Source organism: Mesoplodon bidens (genome assembly GCF_964165515.1).
Source record: "Mesoplodon bidens genome assembly, chromosome: 19".
Classification (NCBI taxonomy): Eukaryota; Metazoa; Chordata; class Mammalia; order Artiodactyla; family Ziphiidae; genus Mesoplodon; species Mesoplodon bidens.
The window spans coordinates 54147967-54166280 of NC_138179.1; the positions used below are offsets into that span (position 1 = coordinate 54147967).

Below are 18314 nucleotides of genomic sequence, written 5' to 3' on the forward strand. Positions count from 1 at the left end.
GCACGGGCTCTGGGTGCGTGGGCTTCAGTAGTTGCAGCACGTGGGCTCAGTAGTTGTGGCATGGGCTCTACAGTGCACGCTCAGTAGCTGTGGCGCACGGGCTTAGTTGCTCCGTGGCATGTGGGATCTTCCTGGACCAGGGCTCAAACCCGTGTCCCCTGCATTGGCAGGTGGATTCTTAACTACCGCGCCACCAGGGAAGTCCCAGCTCTTTTGTCTTGAACCACCCGAGATGTGTCAGATACTGGACAAAGTGGGCAGCTGCCTTCAAAAGGACAAGCATTTAAGCAATGCCGTTTGTGGGAGCAGGTACAGGGAGGTAACAGGCTTGGACAGGGGAAGAGGAAGGATTTCCTAGGAAGAGAAGTGAGTCAGAGATGACCCTGGGAGTAAGTCTACAGGGAGGATAAGCTTGTCAACAGCAAAACACAGTAAGTAAAATGCATTTCACTTTATCATAAAGCAGTGCTCCCAACTTTTCCACGACATGGCACACCCTGAGGGCGCAGAATTAACACCCAAGCACACTTGGGACCCTAATGAAAAAGCTCTAGTGTAGAAAACCAGGGCAGCATCTTCGGAGCAGGAAGAGCCTGGTTCAGTCCCCGTGCTGCCTCTTACCAACAGCATGGCCTCGGGCGGGCTATTCAACTTCTCCTCCCCTTAGTCGTCCTCTCTGTGAAACGGGGATAACATGTGAGAAATACAGGATCTAGCACGTGTAAAGGGAGCCTGGCATAGTAGGCTCTCAACAGATGCCACTCTCAGCACAATTAATTACTCAGTTGAGCTATTCTGGCACATTGGAGCCACGAGGGGATAGGCTGGGAGACGCGTGCAGCAAGGGACAGTGAGCACAGAAACCACAGGCTTCTCCGCCTGGGCCTGGAGAGCGGAAAGAGACCACTGCTATCAGGACCCAAGCTGGGACAACTAGGGACAACGACAGTGAGTACGAGCCGCCCCCGTCCCGAAATGGGGTCCCTCTGCATCTCTGGGTTGCCACGTACTGGACGAGATCCTTGTCAGTGAAAGCCAGGTAACAAACGCCACTCCCCACCCCAAGTTCCCCAAATCTCCGACAGCCAACGGGGCAGAGTGTATTGGTGGGCAGGCTGGGTACAAGAGGCTGGCTACGAGTCCGGAACAGGGTCGGGAGGATCCAGCTGCCCACTGGCTGGCACGACACGGTCCTCCTCGTGTTGCTGTCTGACGTACTGATCCAGCAGGGCAGTCAGCCGCAGGGGCTGGTGCTGAAGCAGGGAGTGGGTCTGGGCCGTGAGGAGGGTAAGGCCTCCTACCAGCTCCCCCTGCACCAGGGCCAGGCTGGGGAGCTTGGAGTAGTTGATGAAGCCCTGCCTGCTGAGGATGGTGTCATCAATGCAGCCACCTGGAAGAACACAGGATCGGCGAGGCTCCCACAAATGCTTTTCTTCTCCAAAAACAATGGTCCAACCCTAGGAATTTGCTCTCCATTGCCCTTTTCTACCTCCCAGCCTTCCCCCAAATCTGGTTCCCACTTGTGCCCCGTCCCACTCCCACTGTTTCAGATCAACCCTCTCCCTTCCTTCCTAACTCTTCCCTAGAAAACCCTTACATAATACATCTACCTGGTCCAAGCCCCACTACGTCACTGTTTCCTAAACTTCCTTGAAGAACCATGGAGTGTGTGTTTGGGGCGGGGGGGCAAGGCGGGGGAGAGCCTGTATTATAAACACGGATTCCTGCCCCCCAACACACACCTGTGAAATCAGGATTCTCTGAAAGAAGCACCTCCAGGGATTCTCAGCATCAGGGAGTCTAGGAAACATTGCTCACTGTCCCTCAGCACCCTTCACTTGGGCTGTTTGTCTTAAGTATCTTTGTCTTTGTGGGTTTCAACACCCACTACCCCCTTACTAGACTCAAGGTGCCTGAACTTCCCCTCCGTGGAGTGACACACACAAGCAGCCCTCATCAAATGGTGCTACTGACGCAGGCTCCATCGTGAGAGGGGGTCCCCTCCAAGCATGTCCACATTTTTACCCACACAAGCCTTGAAAAGGGCACCAGGCTGCTCTAGCACCCACTCCCCTTCACCCTCACCCCCAACTGGCAGGGGGGCTTGCTCACCCAACAGCGGCAGGAAAGGCACACTCTTCAAGATTCGCACCATCTCCTTGACCTTGGGCTCTTCACTGACCAGCAGCAGGTTGTGCCCCACAAAAAGGGGCAGCAAACTTGGGTACTTGGAATCTTCCAGGAAGGACCTCAGGATCTGGAACAGCAAGAAAGAAGGGCTTACTGGGGTCGAGTAGGAGAAAGAGTCACCCACCTTGGTCACAGGCCACACCAGGCTGAGGGCTCAAGCTGAGGGTCTGCTCAAACCCTCATCACAGATTAGGCCCCGGACTAGAGGGCTGCTGTGGCAGGGAGGAGTCGGGAGTGCCGTACCTTGGGAGAGATGCTGGGGTCTGAGATGGGGGTGAGGGAGGGGAATACGGCAACCCACGCCAGGGGGCCATTCTCTACCTGGTTGGGGAAGACCTTCATCAGGATCTTGTGCTTCCGCAGCCGGTGCCGCATGAGAAGCTTGTCCTCCGCGCTCAGAGCCACATTCTGGCAGACAGCTATCATTCGGTTGTCTCGGAAAACTGCTGCTATCTCCTGATGGAGGAGCCGGATGAGGCCTGTCTCCTGCAGTCAGAAAGGGGGGACCAAGGGGACGTAAAATGCCCCGACTCCTTACAACCCTTACTCCCTCAGGGACAGGCGCTGGAGCTTCCAGTGATGCCCTAACGAAGATCAGGGTACAGGCAGGAGAGTTGGGCCCCTGACTCTGAGACATGTTCTATCTCCCACTCCATCCTTTCATTTCCATTTGATAACCACAGGCTTACAACAGTGTTTTTATTTTTTTAATTTTTAAAAATTTTATTATTGGGACATCCCTGGTGGTCCAGTGGGTAAGACTCTGCGCTCCCAATGCAGGGGGCCCGGGTTTGATCCCTGGTCAGGGAACCAGATCCTGCATGCATGCTGCAACTAAGAGGTCCACATGCCGCAACTAAAGAAGCCCACAGGCTGCAAGGAAGGTCCCATGTGCCGCAACAAAGACAAGGTGCGGCCTAAATAAGTAAATAAATATATATTTTAAAGTTTTTGTTATTATACTTTTTGGCTGCATCGTGTGGCTTGTGGGATCTTAGTTTCCCAACCAGGGATTGAACCCGGGCCTTCGGCAGTGAAAGCACGGAGTCTTAACCACTGGACTGCCAGGAAATTCCCTACAGCAGTGTTTTTAGAACCTGAGAACACTCAGTCCCCTTGAACTGGACAGCAGTCTGACCCAGCAAACATTATTTTGATAATAATACTGTCAAAATCATTTAATTATCCCTGACACTGTACTCATGCTGAATTATTTTACCAATTATAAATATAAGATTACTTTTTCAATGTTAATTCAAAATTGAGGTATTTTCACAGAACAAGACTTCATTTTCTCAAGACAGTGTTTCTCAAAGTTGAGAACTTGTGGAGCTGAGAACCACCATGAAGTTACCAATTCTCCACTGGTCTTTCTGTCCCTTTTCAAGGACAAAAAACCTCGTATTGTTCCTCTAAGAAAACATGGAAGCTTCAAGACGGGAGCGATGCTCTCTCCTACCTCCGCCTGTGTGGAGAGCTTTCACACACACATTTTTGGAGACAGGAATGAAGGAAATCCAGGGGCCCTGTCCAACCACGGAGCCCAAAAGGCCGACGCAGAATCAAGTGCAGATTTCATCTGAAAGTATCTGGACTACAGGGTCAAAGTGGGGAAGAAATGATGTGGATGACCATGTCCTCGAGTGCTACTTCATTATGGCCACAGAGACAAGATCACTTTAATCCACCATCCCACCACCAGGCGACATGCCCAGCCTGTTTCTTACCTCCTGGGGGGGCCTGGGAGGGGGCGGCAGGCATCTGGGGTTGACAGCAGGTTTGGGGGGGATATACTGAGTCACGGCCATCAGCTTCTGCCGTTCAAAGTGCATCACACGACGGTGACGGGTAACAGCCTTGGAGCCATAGCGGACAAGCTGGCAGGTGGGCAGCTGGCCTGGGAGAAGAAACAGCCATATGGTGAGAAGCAGCCTCTTTGTCTGCACCAGATGGACAAAACCCACCCCCTAGGCACAGACAACCAGAGTTCACAGAGCTAGCCTCAGCGCTGAGTGGGACAAGGAACTCTGCTAGAAAGCCTGAATCCCCGAACCTTCTCTTCTCTTTAATTGGTGACTAAGGTCAGGTGCTTGATCCTTGGAGGTGCCCATTTCTCCAGCTCTTTATGCACAGAGATAAGGAAAAAATGAGAACAAAGGAGAAAGTATTTTGAATACATTTTAAAAAGGAGGAGAGAGCTGGGCAAACATTTTCTTAAATGACCGAACAAAAATTTTAAGTTTGAGAGCCACATGGCCTATCGCTACTACTCAACTCTGCCACTGTATGATGGAAGTAGCCACAGACAATATGTAAACAAACAGATGTAGCTGTTCCAATACAACTACGTAGGAAAGATGGTGACCAGCGCTGCCATAGTTTGCCAACCCCTGCTGTAAGCCAGTGGTTCTCAAAGGGTGCACCACCAGCACCCCTCCCCAACCCAACATCAGCATCACCCAGGAACTTGTTAGAAAATCAAGTTCTTGGGCCCCGTCCTAGATCTACTGAGTCAGTAGCTCTGGAGCGGAGCCCAGAAAACAGTGTTAACAAGCCCTCCAAGTGATGCTGATGCTGGCTAAAGTTTGAGAACCACTGTCTACGCATTGCTCCTTCCCCCATGATTTGAAGCAAGAAGAAAAGTTATACTGTTCTCACAGCTCCCCCAAACAAGTCTCCCTCCTCTCTATGCTTTTTGTTTACAGGCATCGCTGGAGAGCACCCCTCAGAAGACAAGGGAGCCACTCGAAAGCCCTAAGCCAAGGTAACCGCTTCACGCTCAACAAAAGGACCCAAGCTAGAGCTTCCCACTTTCAGCCCTTCCCGAGGCCGGAATGGGATCTCAGAGAAAGGTGCAGCCGGAAGGTGGCTCTAACAGAGAGCATGGAGATTTGCTTAAGTGGGAGGTTTTCTTGCCAGTGGCCACAAAACCTAACTGTTAAGTTACATCAGATGGAACAAGATTTTTCAAAAATTTTTGCAGTTTTATTGAGATATAATTGACACACATGGAACCAGATTTTAATCTCTCTTCTGCCACTTACTAGCTGTGACCTTGACCAGTCACTCAATTGGTCTAAACTTGAGTTTCTTCATCTGTAAAGAGGGGAAGATAATGCCTTCTTCAAAGGACGCTTTAAGGTTTAAATGAAATCATACATGTAAAGTACTTATCACTGTGCCTGACCTGTATTACGTACTCAAAATCATTCATTAAACAAATATCTATAGCATGCCTATTAACGTCAGGCACCATGCCACATGCTGGCTATGCTGAATGAACACGGGCTCTGCCACTACGGAGTTTATAGTCTAATAGAGAACACAACAAATAAAGAAATGCTAAGTTAGATTGTGATAAGGCGAAGGGGTCAATAAACAGGGTGAAAGATACAGATTTAACAGGGGAAGCCTTTGCGGAGGGTGGCGAGGGAAGGCCTGAGATGACATTTAGGCTGAGACCTTAAGGAATCTCTGGAGGCAGAAAGAGCTGGGTGGTGGGCTAGAGAAACCCCAGACAAGGCAGGGGGACTGGGGCGTCGAGAATAAATCCTGTGGTTGTCGCTGACGTTTTTGCTGTGTTGTCGTTATTACTAGAGTCTGGACTCACAGGAAATTAGATGGGGGAAGGAGGCCGGCGAGCTAGCTGGGGTCAGGGGTCATCAGGAGGTGTCTGGGATCAGAGATTTCGGGAGGGGATTAGTAGTAGAGGAGGGAGACGAGTAGAGAGCATCGGTCGGAACGCGCCGAGAAGACGTGGGCCGCTCCTTACCCGCCTGGGGCAGGAGACCCCCTCGCAGCGTCCCAGCCACGGCCGCAGCCATCGCCACCGGAAGAACGGCCGGGAGCCCAGCGAAACGGAAGGAGCTAAGGATTGTGGGTAGTCCCAGGGCCGGAAGCGGAGGGCGGAGCCGCCGGCTGGAGCAGCAACATGAATGCGCCGAGCCCGCACCGGCGAGCCCGCCCTCCCGGATGACCCATCTGGCGTCCAGTCTCCTAGCAACGACGCTAGACTCCTCCAACCGCTCTTTCCATCCGCACGCGCCACCATCTACCTACAAGCCCCCTGTAGGCGGCCGGTAAAGCCCCTATACCCCCCTCAAACTCCAGACCCTCCACTTCGATTTACTTTCGTCTTCTCTGCCACCCCAACAATTTGCTCTGAATCAACCCCTTTCCTTTGTCCCCCAATTCTCTGAGCTTCTCTCTCCTTATACCATCCTGGGTTCCTCCATTCCCAGGGGCTGTCCAAGCTGCTCCGCTCCTCTTCGTTCCAATCCCTCCCCAAGCCAGCAGCTTTTAGATCATGCCTGGAGGTGAGTAGGGAGGTGGGATGTCGGGTAGAACAATTGACTAACAGTGGAGCCAGGCCTCCAAGAATAAGGAAATGTAACAATTGGACTCTTCACAGCTAAGCCTGCCCAGAGTCCAGAGGAAGGCGGTGTGTGCATTACTGAAGCCCTTATCACTAAGCGGAACTTGGCCTTCCCTGAGGATGACGATCTGTCAGAGAAGACGTGAGTGCATGGGAGAGGAAAGGGGTGCTGGAAGATTGAAACACACAGAATGACCAGTCCCCTGAGCTCTACTGATTTGTCAACTTATCTTTCTTTGTCCCTCTCTTTACTTAACTCCACACAGTCAGTCAGTGGCAATGTCCAACTTATTCTCCCTCCTTAAAAATCATTCTATTTCTTTTTCACCATGCCCACTCAATAGCTTTAAGTCAGGGTCTTAAATAAGTCATCACCTCTCAACAAACTCCTAGTTAGTCTCTCTACCCCCAGTCCAGGCACCCTATACTGTTGCCAAAGTGATCCTTTTAAATGACAAATCTGATAGAACCTGACTCCCTGGTACCTCCAGAATAAAATCCAAACACCTTAGCCTGAGTTGACCTCTGCTGCCTTTTCAGCCTTATTTCTTGCCACTCTCCATAAGTGTGTGATTTCTCTAAGACGCCGTGTTCTCACATCTTAGCACCTTACTACTCAGAGTGGTGCTGGGACAAGTGGGCAGCATCTGCATCACCTAGGAGCTTGTTAGAAATGAAGAGTCTCAGGCCCACCTACTGAATCAGAATCTGAACTTTAACAAGACCCCCTAAGGGATTCATGGGTACATTAAAGTTCAAGAAAGTCTGGATTCGCACATACTATACCTTCTGCTTGAAATGCCTTCTCCTCATCCCCCCTCACCTTCCTGGCTAACTCCTACTCATATGTCACCTCCTCCAGGAAGCATTCCCTGAACACCCCAGTCTGAATTCAGTGTATAATCCATGGAATTCCTTAGTCCCTTGCACATGCCTCTGTCATCCACTTGTCATAGATGTTTGGCCAGCTTCCCTAGTAGTGATGGGCAGGGACTCTCTCATTTGTCTCTGATGGGCACTTAGTAAATGTTTGGGGATTAATGAACGGGTGGGTGGAACAAGTGATCTTCCCTCCGTGGACCACTCAGAAGGGAGGTGAGGAAGGATCTTCCTGCAGAGATTGTCTCCTCTCTGTCCCAGCCCCTGCCTCCCCTACCCAAGCTGGCTGGAGGAAGTCTTCCCCCGCCCCTGCAGGAACCAAAAGCTGCCATCACCCAGTTTCCCAGTCCAAGGACCCTTACTCACCTCTCACTCTTATCCCTCCCAGTGCTACTGACAGATACCCAGGTCTCCAAGTCAACCCAGGTTCCCCGATCTAGACCCCGCCTCATGAGTCAAGCAGGTGTCCCTGACATCTGATCAGTCACTGAGCCATCCACCCCCTCCTTGAAACACCCTCCCCTCCATCTTCCTCCTAAGAGACCACAGAAGTGGCACTGTTAGCCAACCCTGCTGACCGTTTGCCCAGGTTCCACACGCTTGCTGAACTGCAGACTGTCCGCCTGGACCGGGAGGGAATTACCACTATCAGGAACCTAGAGGGCCTCCAGAATCTTCACAGCCTCTATCTGCAAGGGGTAACTTCCTGCCTCCTGCCCTTACTCCTCCCTGTGGAGAGGACTCCATCCCCTGTGGGCCATGTCTGTCTAATCTGAAAGGAGCCAACCAGGTCATCTTGCCCATTTACTGGTGTTCAGACAGGCAGACCTTCATAGAAACTGTTTCCAGATCAATCAGGAATTATCTTGAGTTGAAAGACCAATCCACCCAAAAGAGATGCTGACCATGCTCTTGAGTCACTGTTTTTCTGTCAGACAATTCTCTTGTTCGAGAAGTCCTTCTTGGTGTCTGCCCTAAATCTCTCATGTTATATAGCTCAAGTCCATTCCCTGTTTTGAAGAAAAGGAAGAAGGAACCACAAGATTCCTCAGCATCCTTCAGAACCTTGAAGGCTTTTTGGTGGTGGTGGTAGTGGGGGTGGGTGGTTGGTTGATCTCCAGCCTCCCTCAGGTTGAATATACCCAGATCCCTTAACCTTCCCCCACAGAAACTTGACAGACCAAAGTAGTATAGGTACACTGTCCCCTCCATGTGCGTAATCCACCACCAAAGCCCTTTCCCTTTCCCTGTTTCCCCTTGGTTTCCTTCTCTGATGTCCAGGTCACTCTTTGGTTGTGGGGCGATCAGGGTACTTAAATCAAGTTTAGCCCAGCCCCGAGTTTATGCCCTCAGCCATCCACCTGGAGAAAGCAAATCATCCCAAGGTAGTGATAACCAGTTCAAGAAGTGGGGTGATCATTCCCAAAGTGCCAGATCTCCAGCCTCAAGAGTAGACATGGTCTTGGGGCTTTGTCCCTTTAAAAGGCCCCCCATTCAGCTGACCTCAGCTTGGTTACCCCAACTCGGTTTCCTCCTGCAGAATAAGATCGAGCGAATTGAGAACCTGGCCTGCGTCCCCTCCCTACGGTACGTGGTGCCAGGGCTCAGGCCGGGTCGGGGGAGGGAAGAAGAGGGAGGGTGAAGGGGAGGAACCTGGTAATACCCCAGAGAACTGGCTCAGATCTCCCCAAGCCCAGCTGCTGGTCAGCCGAGGACCCTGCAAGCCTAGCTCTGCTTCCCTCACCCCAGAAGGCCATGTGTGCCCACTCATCATCGGGCTGCCTAGCCAGGGGGCCCCGGACGCCTGGTGCCCCCGTCCCCTGCTTCAGCTGTTCTGTGATTCAGCTGTCTCTCCCCCTCCCTTCCCCTACAGCTTCCTGTCTCTGGCAGGAAACCGAATCAGGCAGGTGGAAAACCTCCGCGACCTCCCACACCTCCAGTTTCTGGACCTTTCTGAGAACTTGATAGAAACACTGAAGCTGGGTAGGAACGCCCTTGCCCTGGCTCATGGAATAAGTCCCGGTGGTGCCCTCCCTCCTCTCTGCTCTCCCTCCCCGTGCTTGCATTATCGGCACATCCTCCGGGGCTCTGGGGGGCTGTGCCAAGAGGCAATGGCTTTAGACAGGAAGGTGGGTGTGAGACCCTCATTATTCCTCTCTTTGCTGTGTGCAGATGAATTCCCCGAGAGCCTTCTCATCCTCAACCTGACTGGAAACAGCTGCACCAACCAGGATAGCTACAGGTGAGGAGGAAGTGAAGGTGGGAAGAGAGGGGTGACGGCCTGCACACCTGGGGGCACCGTCCCTGGCACCTTCTCCACCCTCACTCCAGCTCGAGTTGGCCCCCTTTGGCCTTCCCACCCCCCAAAACTCCACTTGGGGCCTGCCCTCAGCTGGTTGGCCTGACCACAGGCCTATCTTCCAGCTCGAGAACACCTCCCCTCCTGGTGTGGTTGCTGTGGCTTGTGTCTGTGCATCCTCCCAGGCTCCACGCCCAGGCGTGCCCTCCTGGGTGGTAGCCTCTGTTCTTTCTGCCCTGCAGGAAGCTGGTGACAGAAGCCCTGCCACTGCTCCTGGACCTCGACGGGCAGCCTGTGGCAGAGCGCTGGACCTCGGACGAGGAGGATGAAGCCTCAAGCGATGAGGACGAGGAGTTCCCAGAGCTGAGAGGCCCGTTCTGCTCAGAGCGAGGTGACCCTGCTTTCCAAGGCTTGCAGCCTCCCCAGAGCACACCCCTGCCTGCCCTGTGGGATCTGGGAGAAGCTAAGACAGCGGAGGTGTCTGGGGAGGTGGTCCCAGGGCCAGACCGGTCTGGGCATGCAGGTGACTCGTCCTCCCCACCCCATCTTAGGCTCCTCCCATTAGGGACGGTAGGGGAGAGTTTGTTCCTGCTAAGCCCGGGGCTCCATCCACCACCCACCGTCCTGGCCCCTCACAGGCTTCCTCGAGGAGCTGGAGCAGGAGATGAGCAGGCACCGGGAGCACAGGCAGCAGACAGCCCTGCTGGAGCACCTACTGAGGGTGGAGATGCGGCCCGCCCTCACCGACCTCCCACTGTTGCCAGGGGCGCCCGTGGCCGGGGACAGCAGCCCTTCCGTCACTCCCAGGCAAGGGAAGGAGACATCCCCGGAGCCTGTCTCCTTGCCACAAGCCTCCTCTGCCACCAAGAAACCATGCCTTCTGGCTTCCAGGAGCCAGCAAAGCACTGTTCAGTCAGGGAAGGGGGCCAGAGCGGCCGCGGCCGCCAAGGCCTCGCCGGCTGGGGCCCCCAGCATGACCAAAACTGTGACCAAAAGAATCAAGAAGTGAAGCACAGCCCATCGCTACCAGCAAAGCCCCAGGAACACGGAGGAACGAGGAGTGGAGTGGGTCTCCCCTCCCCCTCAGAGCCCTCGCCTGTGGCAGGAGCCTGCCCCCAATAAAGTATCTCCAGGCCTTGCATGTGTCTTCCGTGTCACTTGGGAGAATCTCAGGGGAAGCTGTCAGTAAAAGCACCCAGAAACAGTGGCAGGAATACAGAGCCTGATTCTAAAGAATAGGGTCTTGCAGGAACTACCCAAGGGACTGGCACCCCGTCTCAGGCCGTCTCGCGGTGCACACATCTCACCGCCCCCCGCTAGGGAGTGCCCTTCCGAGGTCCAAGTCAAGGACCAAAAAGCCGTGGTTCTAACCCTCCCCACGTAGCAGCCACCTGCTGTGCCAGGCACGCATGCTCCTCGGTGTACACACACCCACGCGCCTGGGGGCCACCTCCTCTCCCCACAGGGCCCCCCAAGACCTTCACCAGGTCAGAAGAACGCGCCGCCCAGCAAGGCACTCAGAGGCCCTGCATCCACCTCAGGGCTGCCCTTTTGCCCTCTCTCGGCTCTCCCACGCCCACTGGCCCTGGACACTGAACGAGCAAATAGAACACATTTATTAAGGCAAAGGCTGACCCGGCCACTCAGAACAAGGCGGAGGCGGTGAAGGGGTTGCTCTCTCCCTCTACCCCAGGGGTCCTGTGCCCACTGCAGCCCGCTGCACCCCAGGCCAAGCCGGCAGGAGCCGGGCTCAGGCATATGCCCGGCTCTCCTTCTCCACAAAGGCCTGGAAGAGGCCGCCCGGCTCCTGCGGGGGTGGGGCCCACTCCCTGGCCAGCAGCCTCCGCACAGCCTCCAGGCCTTCCTGCTCCAGGTCCCGCTGCTTCTGCCGGAGCTGCTGCCCCCGATCCTGCCCGGGAAAGGCAGCGCTGAGTCCCTGGGACCGGCTTCCCCCGGGAAGGGGGGCGTGGCTGCCGCCCCACCGAAGCAGGAGAAAGCCCAGAGCACGCAACGGTCTCCTGGACAGCTGGCTTTGAAGGGAGACACTCCTCTCCCCAGCTCTGCCGTCTTTCCTCCACTCCCAGGTCCCCTCACGTTTCCAGAGTCCCGGCTGGGGGTGGGGGATTCCCTGGGGGTTACCTGCTCACTCTCCATCAGCCCCAGGGCCACCTGGTGTCCGCGGTACAGGGCGTGCCGGCGATCCACCTGAGTCTGGAATCGAGGCAGGCTCCGAACAGGGTCCTGTGCTCCAAAAGTGGGGGACAGCACCTGGGGGACCTGGGCCGCTCCCACACCGAAGATGAAAGGTTTGAACACTGACCTGATGGGACAGGGACGGAAGGATTGAGGGCCATCGCACCCGTCCGTCTCCCCTGCCTGGCCTGTTCTCCCCAGCCGCCTTCCCCACGCTCTCACCGGGACGGGTCCGGCGTGGCAGTGAGGAAGTGGACGCAGGGCTGTGTGGGGTCCTGGGGCAGCACGGACACCATGCTGGCCGTGGTGCGGAAGCCTCCAGAGTCCATACAGATGCCACTCTCCTTGCTCCTGAGGATGCCCATCATCGCCTCTGCCGTGATGCCCCCTGCCAGGGCAGAAGGGGGCCCTCCGGCCTCAGACTAAGCCCCCTGAAGCTGTGGGAGGGGAGGGAGGCCGGCCCCCACCCCATCCACTCACTGACCTTGCTGTTGCTGCAGCAGCTCCCGCCCGGCCCGGAAGCGGGCCTTGGCAGCCTCCATGCGCACAGGCTGCTGGGTCAGGGAGAAGATCTGGGCAAAGTCAAAGGCACCCTGCCCACCCCACCAGCCCTGGGCCCGGGCGTGGGGCCGGAGCTCAGGGTGTTCTGCTGAGATGTCCGTGCCGATGCTCAGCTGGTTGGAGATGTTGCGGGCCCCCTCTGCGGAGGAGATGGGGAGTCGCTCATTTATCGTTAAGCCCCTGTCCTGTGCCAGGCTTTCAGCTAGGTGCTGAGAACACAGCGGTGAAGGGAACAGACAACCCTCGTGGAGGGGGAGACAGACAAACCGATCACAGAAATAACGGTGAGCTTGCAGCTGTGGTGAGCATCAAGAAGAGGAACCTGCTTGTGTTTAAGGGAGAAACCTGGCCACCAGGAAGTCCAGGAAGGCTCCCCAGAGGAAGCGGCAGGGTGGAGCACAAGAGGACTCAACCAAGTGAGGGGCGAGGATAAGTTCCTGAGGGGACTCATTTCCCATCTCCCTGGATGCCCCCACCACCCGAGACATTTGCTCCTGGATCGGGCCTTCCCTGCCCCCAGCACTGTTCCCACCCCAAAAGGGGAACACCTCTGGGAGGCGGGCCCCAGCGCCAGGCCCCTCACCCTGGATCCTCTGCGCAGCCCACAGCCTCCCCGCCGTCTCCAGCACCCATGCCTCAGTCCGGTCGGCCAGCAGGAAGGTGTTGTGGTAGCAGAATGGCGTGGGGTCCTCCCGGCAGCTGCCCCCCTGCCCGTAGCGCTCCAGCAAGCCTGTGATCACGTGCAAGGCCTCCTGGGCTGAGCTGCCCCGTTCTAAAGCCAGCCTGGCACAAAGAGAGTCCAGGGGACAGAGGGCGATGGGGTATCAGTGGCTGGTGGCAGAGCTTCAGTGGACAGAAGAGGCCCAGAGAGGTTTGGTGACAGGCCCAAGTCACAGAGAAAATCGGCCAACATTGGTTGTATTAAGCACATATAGGCCAGTGGTTTTCAAGCTGTGCTCTAAGCGGTTCATGAAAAGGTCTGAAACATATTCTTGGAGAAAGAAGTGCCCTGAGCCCTCCAACCTCTTCAATCAGAGCTGCTCCATGTTTAGTGGTTTTACAAATCAAAATTCTCCCTGAGATTTCATTTGAAAAAAATGTTACTTCTACTGAAAAAAATTTTAAACCACTGTCCTATTTCTGGGCCAGCAGAAGCCCAGAGATGGCCACACTTGGGAGCTCCTTACCAGACTGTGGAGATGGGGCCAAGAGAGGGGCGGGGCAGGGGCAGCCTCCCTGGAGATGATGACAAAGTGGGCAGAAAGGGGGAGGCGCTTGGGAACCAGGCTTGGGGGCAGGGCAGGGAGGATGGCCTGGGTCAGTACTCAGCCCCAGATTTCTGGTGTATTGAGGGGATGAGGGAGGCAGGGTCCACACCTGAGTAAATCCATGCCCAGCAGGGCTTCCCCTGTCCCAACGGGCTCCTTGGTCCACACCGCCTCGTTGCCAATGCAGACACCATGCTCATTGGCGCCCATCTCAGCCCCCCACAGCCAAGAAGGGCGGCTCAGGATCGCAGCATGGGTCTTTGACACCTGTTCCACCTCAATGTAGGTGCACTGGAGATAAGGGAGGAGAAAGGGAGAGTCCACTCAGAAAGGAGGAGGTACCTGTAGAGTGGTGGCACTTATGCCCATCACCTTACAGAGCCCTTCGTGGAAGGTCTTATTCCCATTTTACAGGTGAGGGAACTGAGGTCGACAGAGCCTAAATAATAGGTTAGGTTCCGGTCGGTAGACTCAAAGCTCATGCTCATTTCACCACATCTGGCAGCTTCCCGGGTGGGGCGAGCAGAGGAGGAAGGTCTTAGAAGAATGCCTGGTTCTGCCACAACTCCCAGCACCCTATAAGGCCTAACCCACCTGGAGCCGGCTCCCAGGGACGTGAGTGCCTGCCGGTACAAACACCACCTCCTGCACCTCTTCCCGGGGCCGGTCAGAGTTCTTGGCAAAGATCACAGCTGGGATGGCCGAGGCCGGGGGCACCGAGACAAAGCAGTCGCAGGAACAAGGGGTGTCAGGGCTCCACGATGCCATCTGCGGAGAGGTGGAGATGAGTGTGTCCCTCTCGTGCCACCTCTCCATTATTCTGAGCGGGGCGCAGTCCTAGGGAGCCCTTCTCCCAACACGTGCAGACACTCAGAGAAGACACTGCCGTTGGGTTTTGGAACGCTCAGCACAGCACGCACACTCGATGCCCGGCGTGCGCGACGGAGACGCCCACTCTCTCCCCAGGCTCCAGGCTTGGGAGTCAGCAGACGGGCGCAGGCCGCATGCTCCGAGGGCCGTGCTCCACCAGAAGTCCTGACCCTTCAGGGCAGTCGCGGGAGCGTCTCCCTCGCTGTCCCACCCCTCTCCGAGAGTCGCACGCCACTCTTCTGTCTGCCAGTTTCTCGCTTCCCCAATACTGTATGCCCCTCACCCTCTCTCCCTCCAGGATCCGCAGCCTAGTCCCGAGCGCCACTGCCTCCGCTTCGGGTAAGGTCGGTCTCAAGGGGCGGAGGCTCCTAAATGACCTGGAAGGCTTTGGGCCTGGGGGCGGAGTCGGAATCGAGCACCTGCAGTTCCTTGGTTTTCCACCAGAGCGCGCGCCAGCACCACTTCTTGGAGCGAGGCGGCCTTCGGAGTCCTGCTGGCTGCCTGCCGTACCCCGCGCGCAGCTTTCAGGCCAGGTAAAGGCTGCGACGAATGCGCTAGCTCCTCCGATGGGGTCACGGTCGGCAGAGGGAGCTGGGGGGTGGAAAGGAGCCCCCGTGAAAGGGGAGAAAAGAAAAACTTGGCTGATTTGTTAGAGAACGGGGAATGCTAGGGCATCCGGAGATGACGGAAGAACCTCAGCTACTTGTGACCCGGTTTGAATTACAAAGGTACAACGCCAGGCTGGTGCCCCCTCCCCTGCATCCTCTCTCTGCCCTGTCCCTCCTACTCCTCCCCATCTCCCACCTCCCACTCCCCAACCCCTCGGAAATAAGATCTATAAGAGTGGTCACACAGGAATAAAGACGCAGACGTAGAGAATGGACTTGAGGACACGGGGAGGGCTTGAAGGGTAAGCTGGGACGAAGTGAGAGAGTGGCGTGGACATATATACACAACCAAATGTAAAATAGATAGCTCGTGGGAAGCAGCCGCATAACACAGCATAGCACAGGGAGATCAGCTCAGTGCTTTGTGTCCACCTAAAGGGGTGGGATGGGGAGGGTGGGAGGGAGACGCAAAGGAGATATGGGGATATATGTATACATATAGCTGATTCACTTTGTTATACAGCAGCAACTAACACAACATTGTAAAGCAATTATACTCCAATACAGATGCTAAAAAAAAAAAAAAAAAAAAAAGAGTGGTCACAGGTCAGGAGGTGTAGGAATAATTTAATGCATTTTTTTAAGGCACATAGGCACAAAATCCATCCGACCTCCAAAAGGCCAATTCTGCCCCACAGTGCTCAAACTCACTGGAGGTTAGCTTTGAAAGGAAATTTGGAAATTTCTAGTCCAAAGATTTGGAACTGAAACAGCAAAGGAGAAATCCTGGCCAAGGGGGCACATATCCATGTGGAGGTAGACTCCGAGCCCAAATGTTCTGCTTCCCAGGTCATTTTCCTCTATAAACCATCTCCATAACCAGCATTTAAGCTAATGCATCTCACACCCTTTTGCTCTACGGAGCCCTCCAGGAAAGGGGGGAGGGGAGACACTGCAGATTATATACTTCTCCCACATCCACCCTGCCAAACAATCAGGGCTGCTGCTCGGAGCCCTGGCCACAGCATCCCAGCCTGTGGTCACTCCTGGGATGGGAATGAAGGCTGAGGTCGAGGTTTCCCCAGGAGGCAGGCTGCGGGCAGGTGTGCTGGGTGGTGGCCGGGGGAAACCTGCCAGATAAGGCTGTTGGGACATCTGAAATCTGAGATATTTTCTGATTGCCTCTAGATAAACAAGAATGACTCCCAAGAGGGTGCTGTCTCCAGGGAGATGGACTTCACTTTCAGAAAGGGGACTGCCACTTGCACAGAAGGTTGACCTAGAAGCTGGGCTGGAGGCAGAGGAGATCACTACCCGGAACTGTGCAGGCTGGCATCTCATCCTGCTCCTGCTAGGACACAGCTCCGCGGGGCTCTTCGGGCAGGTCACCTTACCTGCCAGGGCCTCAGTTCCTCCAGTAGCAAATGAAGGCATTGGACTAGATCAGTGGTTCTCAGCCGTGGTTGGTATGAGGAGGGATTAGTTTTCAACGACGCAACTCCCATTGCATAACACAATATAATACTTCGCTTCTCAAAGTGTCCACGGATTGCCAGCATCAGCGTTATCTGGAAGCTTGTTAAAAATGCAGAATCTCAGGCCCCACCTCAAACCTACTGAATAGGAATCTGCATGTTAACAAGACCCCCAGGTGTAAAGTTTGAGAAGCGCTGCTCTACTGCACCCCCAAGGGACATAATTGGGTGGGATGTTGGGGAGTGAATTGGAACATCTGGAAAAACTCCATGGGTGACTCTAATATGCCCTCTACCGGGTGGGAGCAACTGGACTATTTGGTGCCTGAGATTCTTTTCAAACCTACACTGCTCAGATGCTGAGCAGTCAGACTCGTAAGGATTAATGGGAGGTGAAGGCTGCTTCTGGTGTGATGTATGGGGTGGGGGTCGGGAGGTTGCCATTGGACGTCATTCCAGAAGCAAACGTCAAGACTGTGTGGTGATAAACATGAGTCCCCGAGGTGACTGGCCTGAAAGCCAGTTCACATCCTGAACTTCCCCAGCTGCCCGCTGGGGGGCAGGACCAGGCACAACAGCACAGCCGCAGGCTGCAGTCCCCAGGCTGCAGGTTCCTCGGTCACTTTCCCATTCCTGACTTCAGTCAACCACCCTAGAGAGATTCTATTCCCACTTCCACAGGAGAGGAGAGGGTGGCTCACAGACGTTGCCCAGAGGGCCAGCCCAGGTGTTTTGATTTCCCAAACTCCCTCTCAGTCCCTCCAGGACTGTCCTGCCAGGGGTGCCAGAACTGAGGGGTCAGAGGTGGCCTCGGGCTCCATTGGGGTGGGGGAGTGGCGGCAGCCAGGCAGCATTGCCGTCAGAGCGAGCAAGTGAGCGTCAGAGCCCCACCAAAGGCCCCCGATAAGAATGCAGGTCAGGGCTTCCCTGTTGGCACAGTGGTTGAGAGTCTGCCTGCCGATGCAGGGGACGCGGGTTCGTGCCCCGGTCCGGGAAGATCCCACATGCCGCGGAGTGGCTGGGCCCGTGAGCCATGGCCGCTGAGCCTATGCGTCCGGAGCCTGCGCTCCGCAACGGGAGAGGCCGCAACAGTGAGAGGCGGAAGGAGCTGCAAGGGGAGGAGGGGCGGTCCCAGCCCTGCCCAGACAGGCCCAGCCGGCCCCACAGCTGCCCTTGTGTCCCTGGGGGCAGCAATGGGGGAGAGCAGGAGAGGACTCGCCAGGCTCCTGGGGTCTAAGTGCCCCAGAACCAGGAAGACAAAAGAGGAGCCCCAGGGAGTGGGGTGGGCCTGAGGTCACCGTAACTCGCTTGTCCCTCCTCCACCCAGGCAGACAGAAACAAACATTTGGCCCCCTCAACTGGTCTGCTTTCCTCTGTAATCCCTAAATCATTCTGATGCCCCCATTTAAGAAACTCTGTGACCCCAGACTCTCCCAAACAAGTGGTGGAATGGGCCAGCCTGGGTATCAGATTTGGCTCTGAGAAATTAGGTTAGGGTTAGAGTGGGGGGAAATAGGAATCCCACTGGGGTAGATGATAATTTTGGCCAAGACGTAGGATGGAAAAAGGTGAAAGAACCTAACAACCTACGCTGCC

General features: G+C 55.3%; 3 protein-coding genes across 7 annotated transcripts; 1 reads left to right on the forward strand and 2 right to left on the reverse strand.

The window, feature by feature from the left end:
- Nucleotides 1-396: 396 nt before the first annotated feature.
- MRPL10 (mitochondrial ribosomal protein L10) lies at nt 397-6062 on the reverse strand. 2 transcript variants are annotated; one of them, XM_081220672.1, is made up of 5 exons: nt 5963-6062; nt 3918-4087; nt 2512-2676; nt 2113-2257; nt 397-1390 (listed from the first exon to the last, which is right to left on the reverse strand). In XM_081220672.1, the coding sequence occupies exons 1-5, from the start codon at nt 6012-6014 to the stop codon at nt 1134-1136; spliced, it is 789 nt and encodes a 262-aa protein (XP_081076798.1). In that variant the 5' UTR covers nt 6015-6062; the 3' UTR covers nt 397-1133. The 2 variants fall into 2 exon arrangements, with proteins under 2 accessions (XP_081076798.1, XP_081076799.1); XM_081220673.1 differs by lacking the exon at nt 5963-6062 and adding an exon at nt 5801-5952.
- Nucleotides 6063-6118: 56 nt separating this feature from the next.
- Nucleotides 6119-10847, forward strand: LRRC46 (leucine rich repeat containing 46). Of its 3 annotated transcripts, none has more exons than XM_081220670.1 (9): nt 6119-6269; nt 6432-6506; nt 6602-6707; nt 8034-8142; nt 8985-9031; nt 9318-9427; nt 9617-9686; nt 9986-10134; nt 10382-10847. In XM_081220670.1, exons 2-9 carry the CDS (start codon nt 6497-6499, stop codon nt 10750-10752), a joined length of 972 nt encoding a protein of 323 aa, XP_081076796.1. In that variant the 5' UTR covers nt 6119-6269; nt 6432-6496; the 3' UTR covers nt 10753-10847. The 3 variants fall into 3 exon arrangements, with proteins under 3 accessions (XP_081076796.1, XP_081076797.1, XP_081076795.1); XM_081220671.1 differs by having other exon boundaries at nt 6119-6258; XM_081220669.1 differs by having other exon boundaries at nt 6119-6506.
- Nucleotides 10848-11340: 493 nt separating this feature from the next.
- On the reverse strand, nt 11341-15267 carry SCRN2 (secernin 2). 2 transcript variants are annotated; one of them, XM_081218159.1, is made up of 8 exons: nt 14919-15237; nt 14360-14533; nt 13875-14056; nt 13081-13280; nt 12421-12636; nt 12159-12324; nt 11883-12063; nt 11341-11652 (listed from the first exon to the last, which is right to left on the reverse strand). In XM_081218159.1, exons 2-8 carry the CDS (start codon nt 14531-14533, stop codon nt 11494-11496), a joined length of 1278 nt encoding a protein of 425 aa, XP_081074285.1. In that variant the 5' UTR covers nt 14919-15237; the 3' UTR covers nt 11341-11493. The 2 variants fall into 2 exon arrangements, with proteins under 2 accessions (XP_081074285.1, XP_081074284.1); XM_081218158.1 differs by having other exon boundaries at nt 14360-15267.
- Nucleotides 15268-18314: the final 3047 nt, after the last annotated feature.

Excerpts from the sequence above, each read along its gene's own strand:
- SCRN2 (XM_081218158.1), bottom strand. The coding sequence starts at position 14,581 with ATGGAGAGGTGGCACGAGAGGGACACACTCATCTCCACCTCTCCGCAG. Across the intron at positions 14,057-14,359 it reads TCCCTGGGAGCCGGCTCCAG|TGCACCTACATTGAGGTGGA; the intron begins GTGGGTTAGGCC and ends CCTTATCTCCAG. Across the intron at positions 13,281-13,874 it reads CTGGGCATGGATTTACTCAG|GCTGGCTTTAGAACGGGGCA; the intron begins GTGTGGACCCTG and ends TCTTTGTGCCAG.
- LRRC46 (XM_081220669.1), top strand. Across the intron at positions 8,143-8,984 it reads ACAGCCTCTATCTGCAAGGG|AATAAGATCGAGCGAATTGA; the intron begins GTAACTTCCTGC and ends TTCCTCCTGCAG. Across the intron at positions 9,687-9,985 it reads ACCAACCAGGATAGCTACAG|GAAGCTGGTGACAGAAGCCC; the intron begins GTGAGGAGGAAG and ends TCTGCCCTGCAG.
- MRPL10 (XM_081220672.1), bottom strand. The coding sequence starts at position 6,014 with ATGGCTGCGGCCGTGGCTGGGACGCTGCGAGGGGGTCTCCTGCCCCAG. Across the intron at positions 2,677-3,917 it reads CTCCCAGGCCCCCCCAGGAG|GAGACAGGCCTCATCCGGCT; the intron begins GTAAGAAACAGG and ends TTCTGACTGCAG. Across the intron at positions 1,391-2,112 it reads GCCTTTCCTGCCGCTGTTGG|GTGGCTGCATTGATGACACC; the intron begins GTGAGCAAGCCC and ends GTGTTCTTCCAG.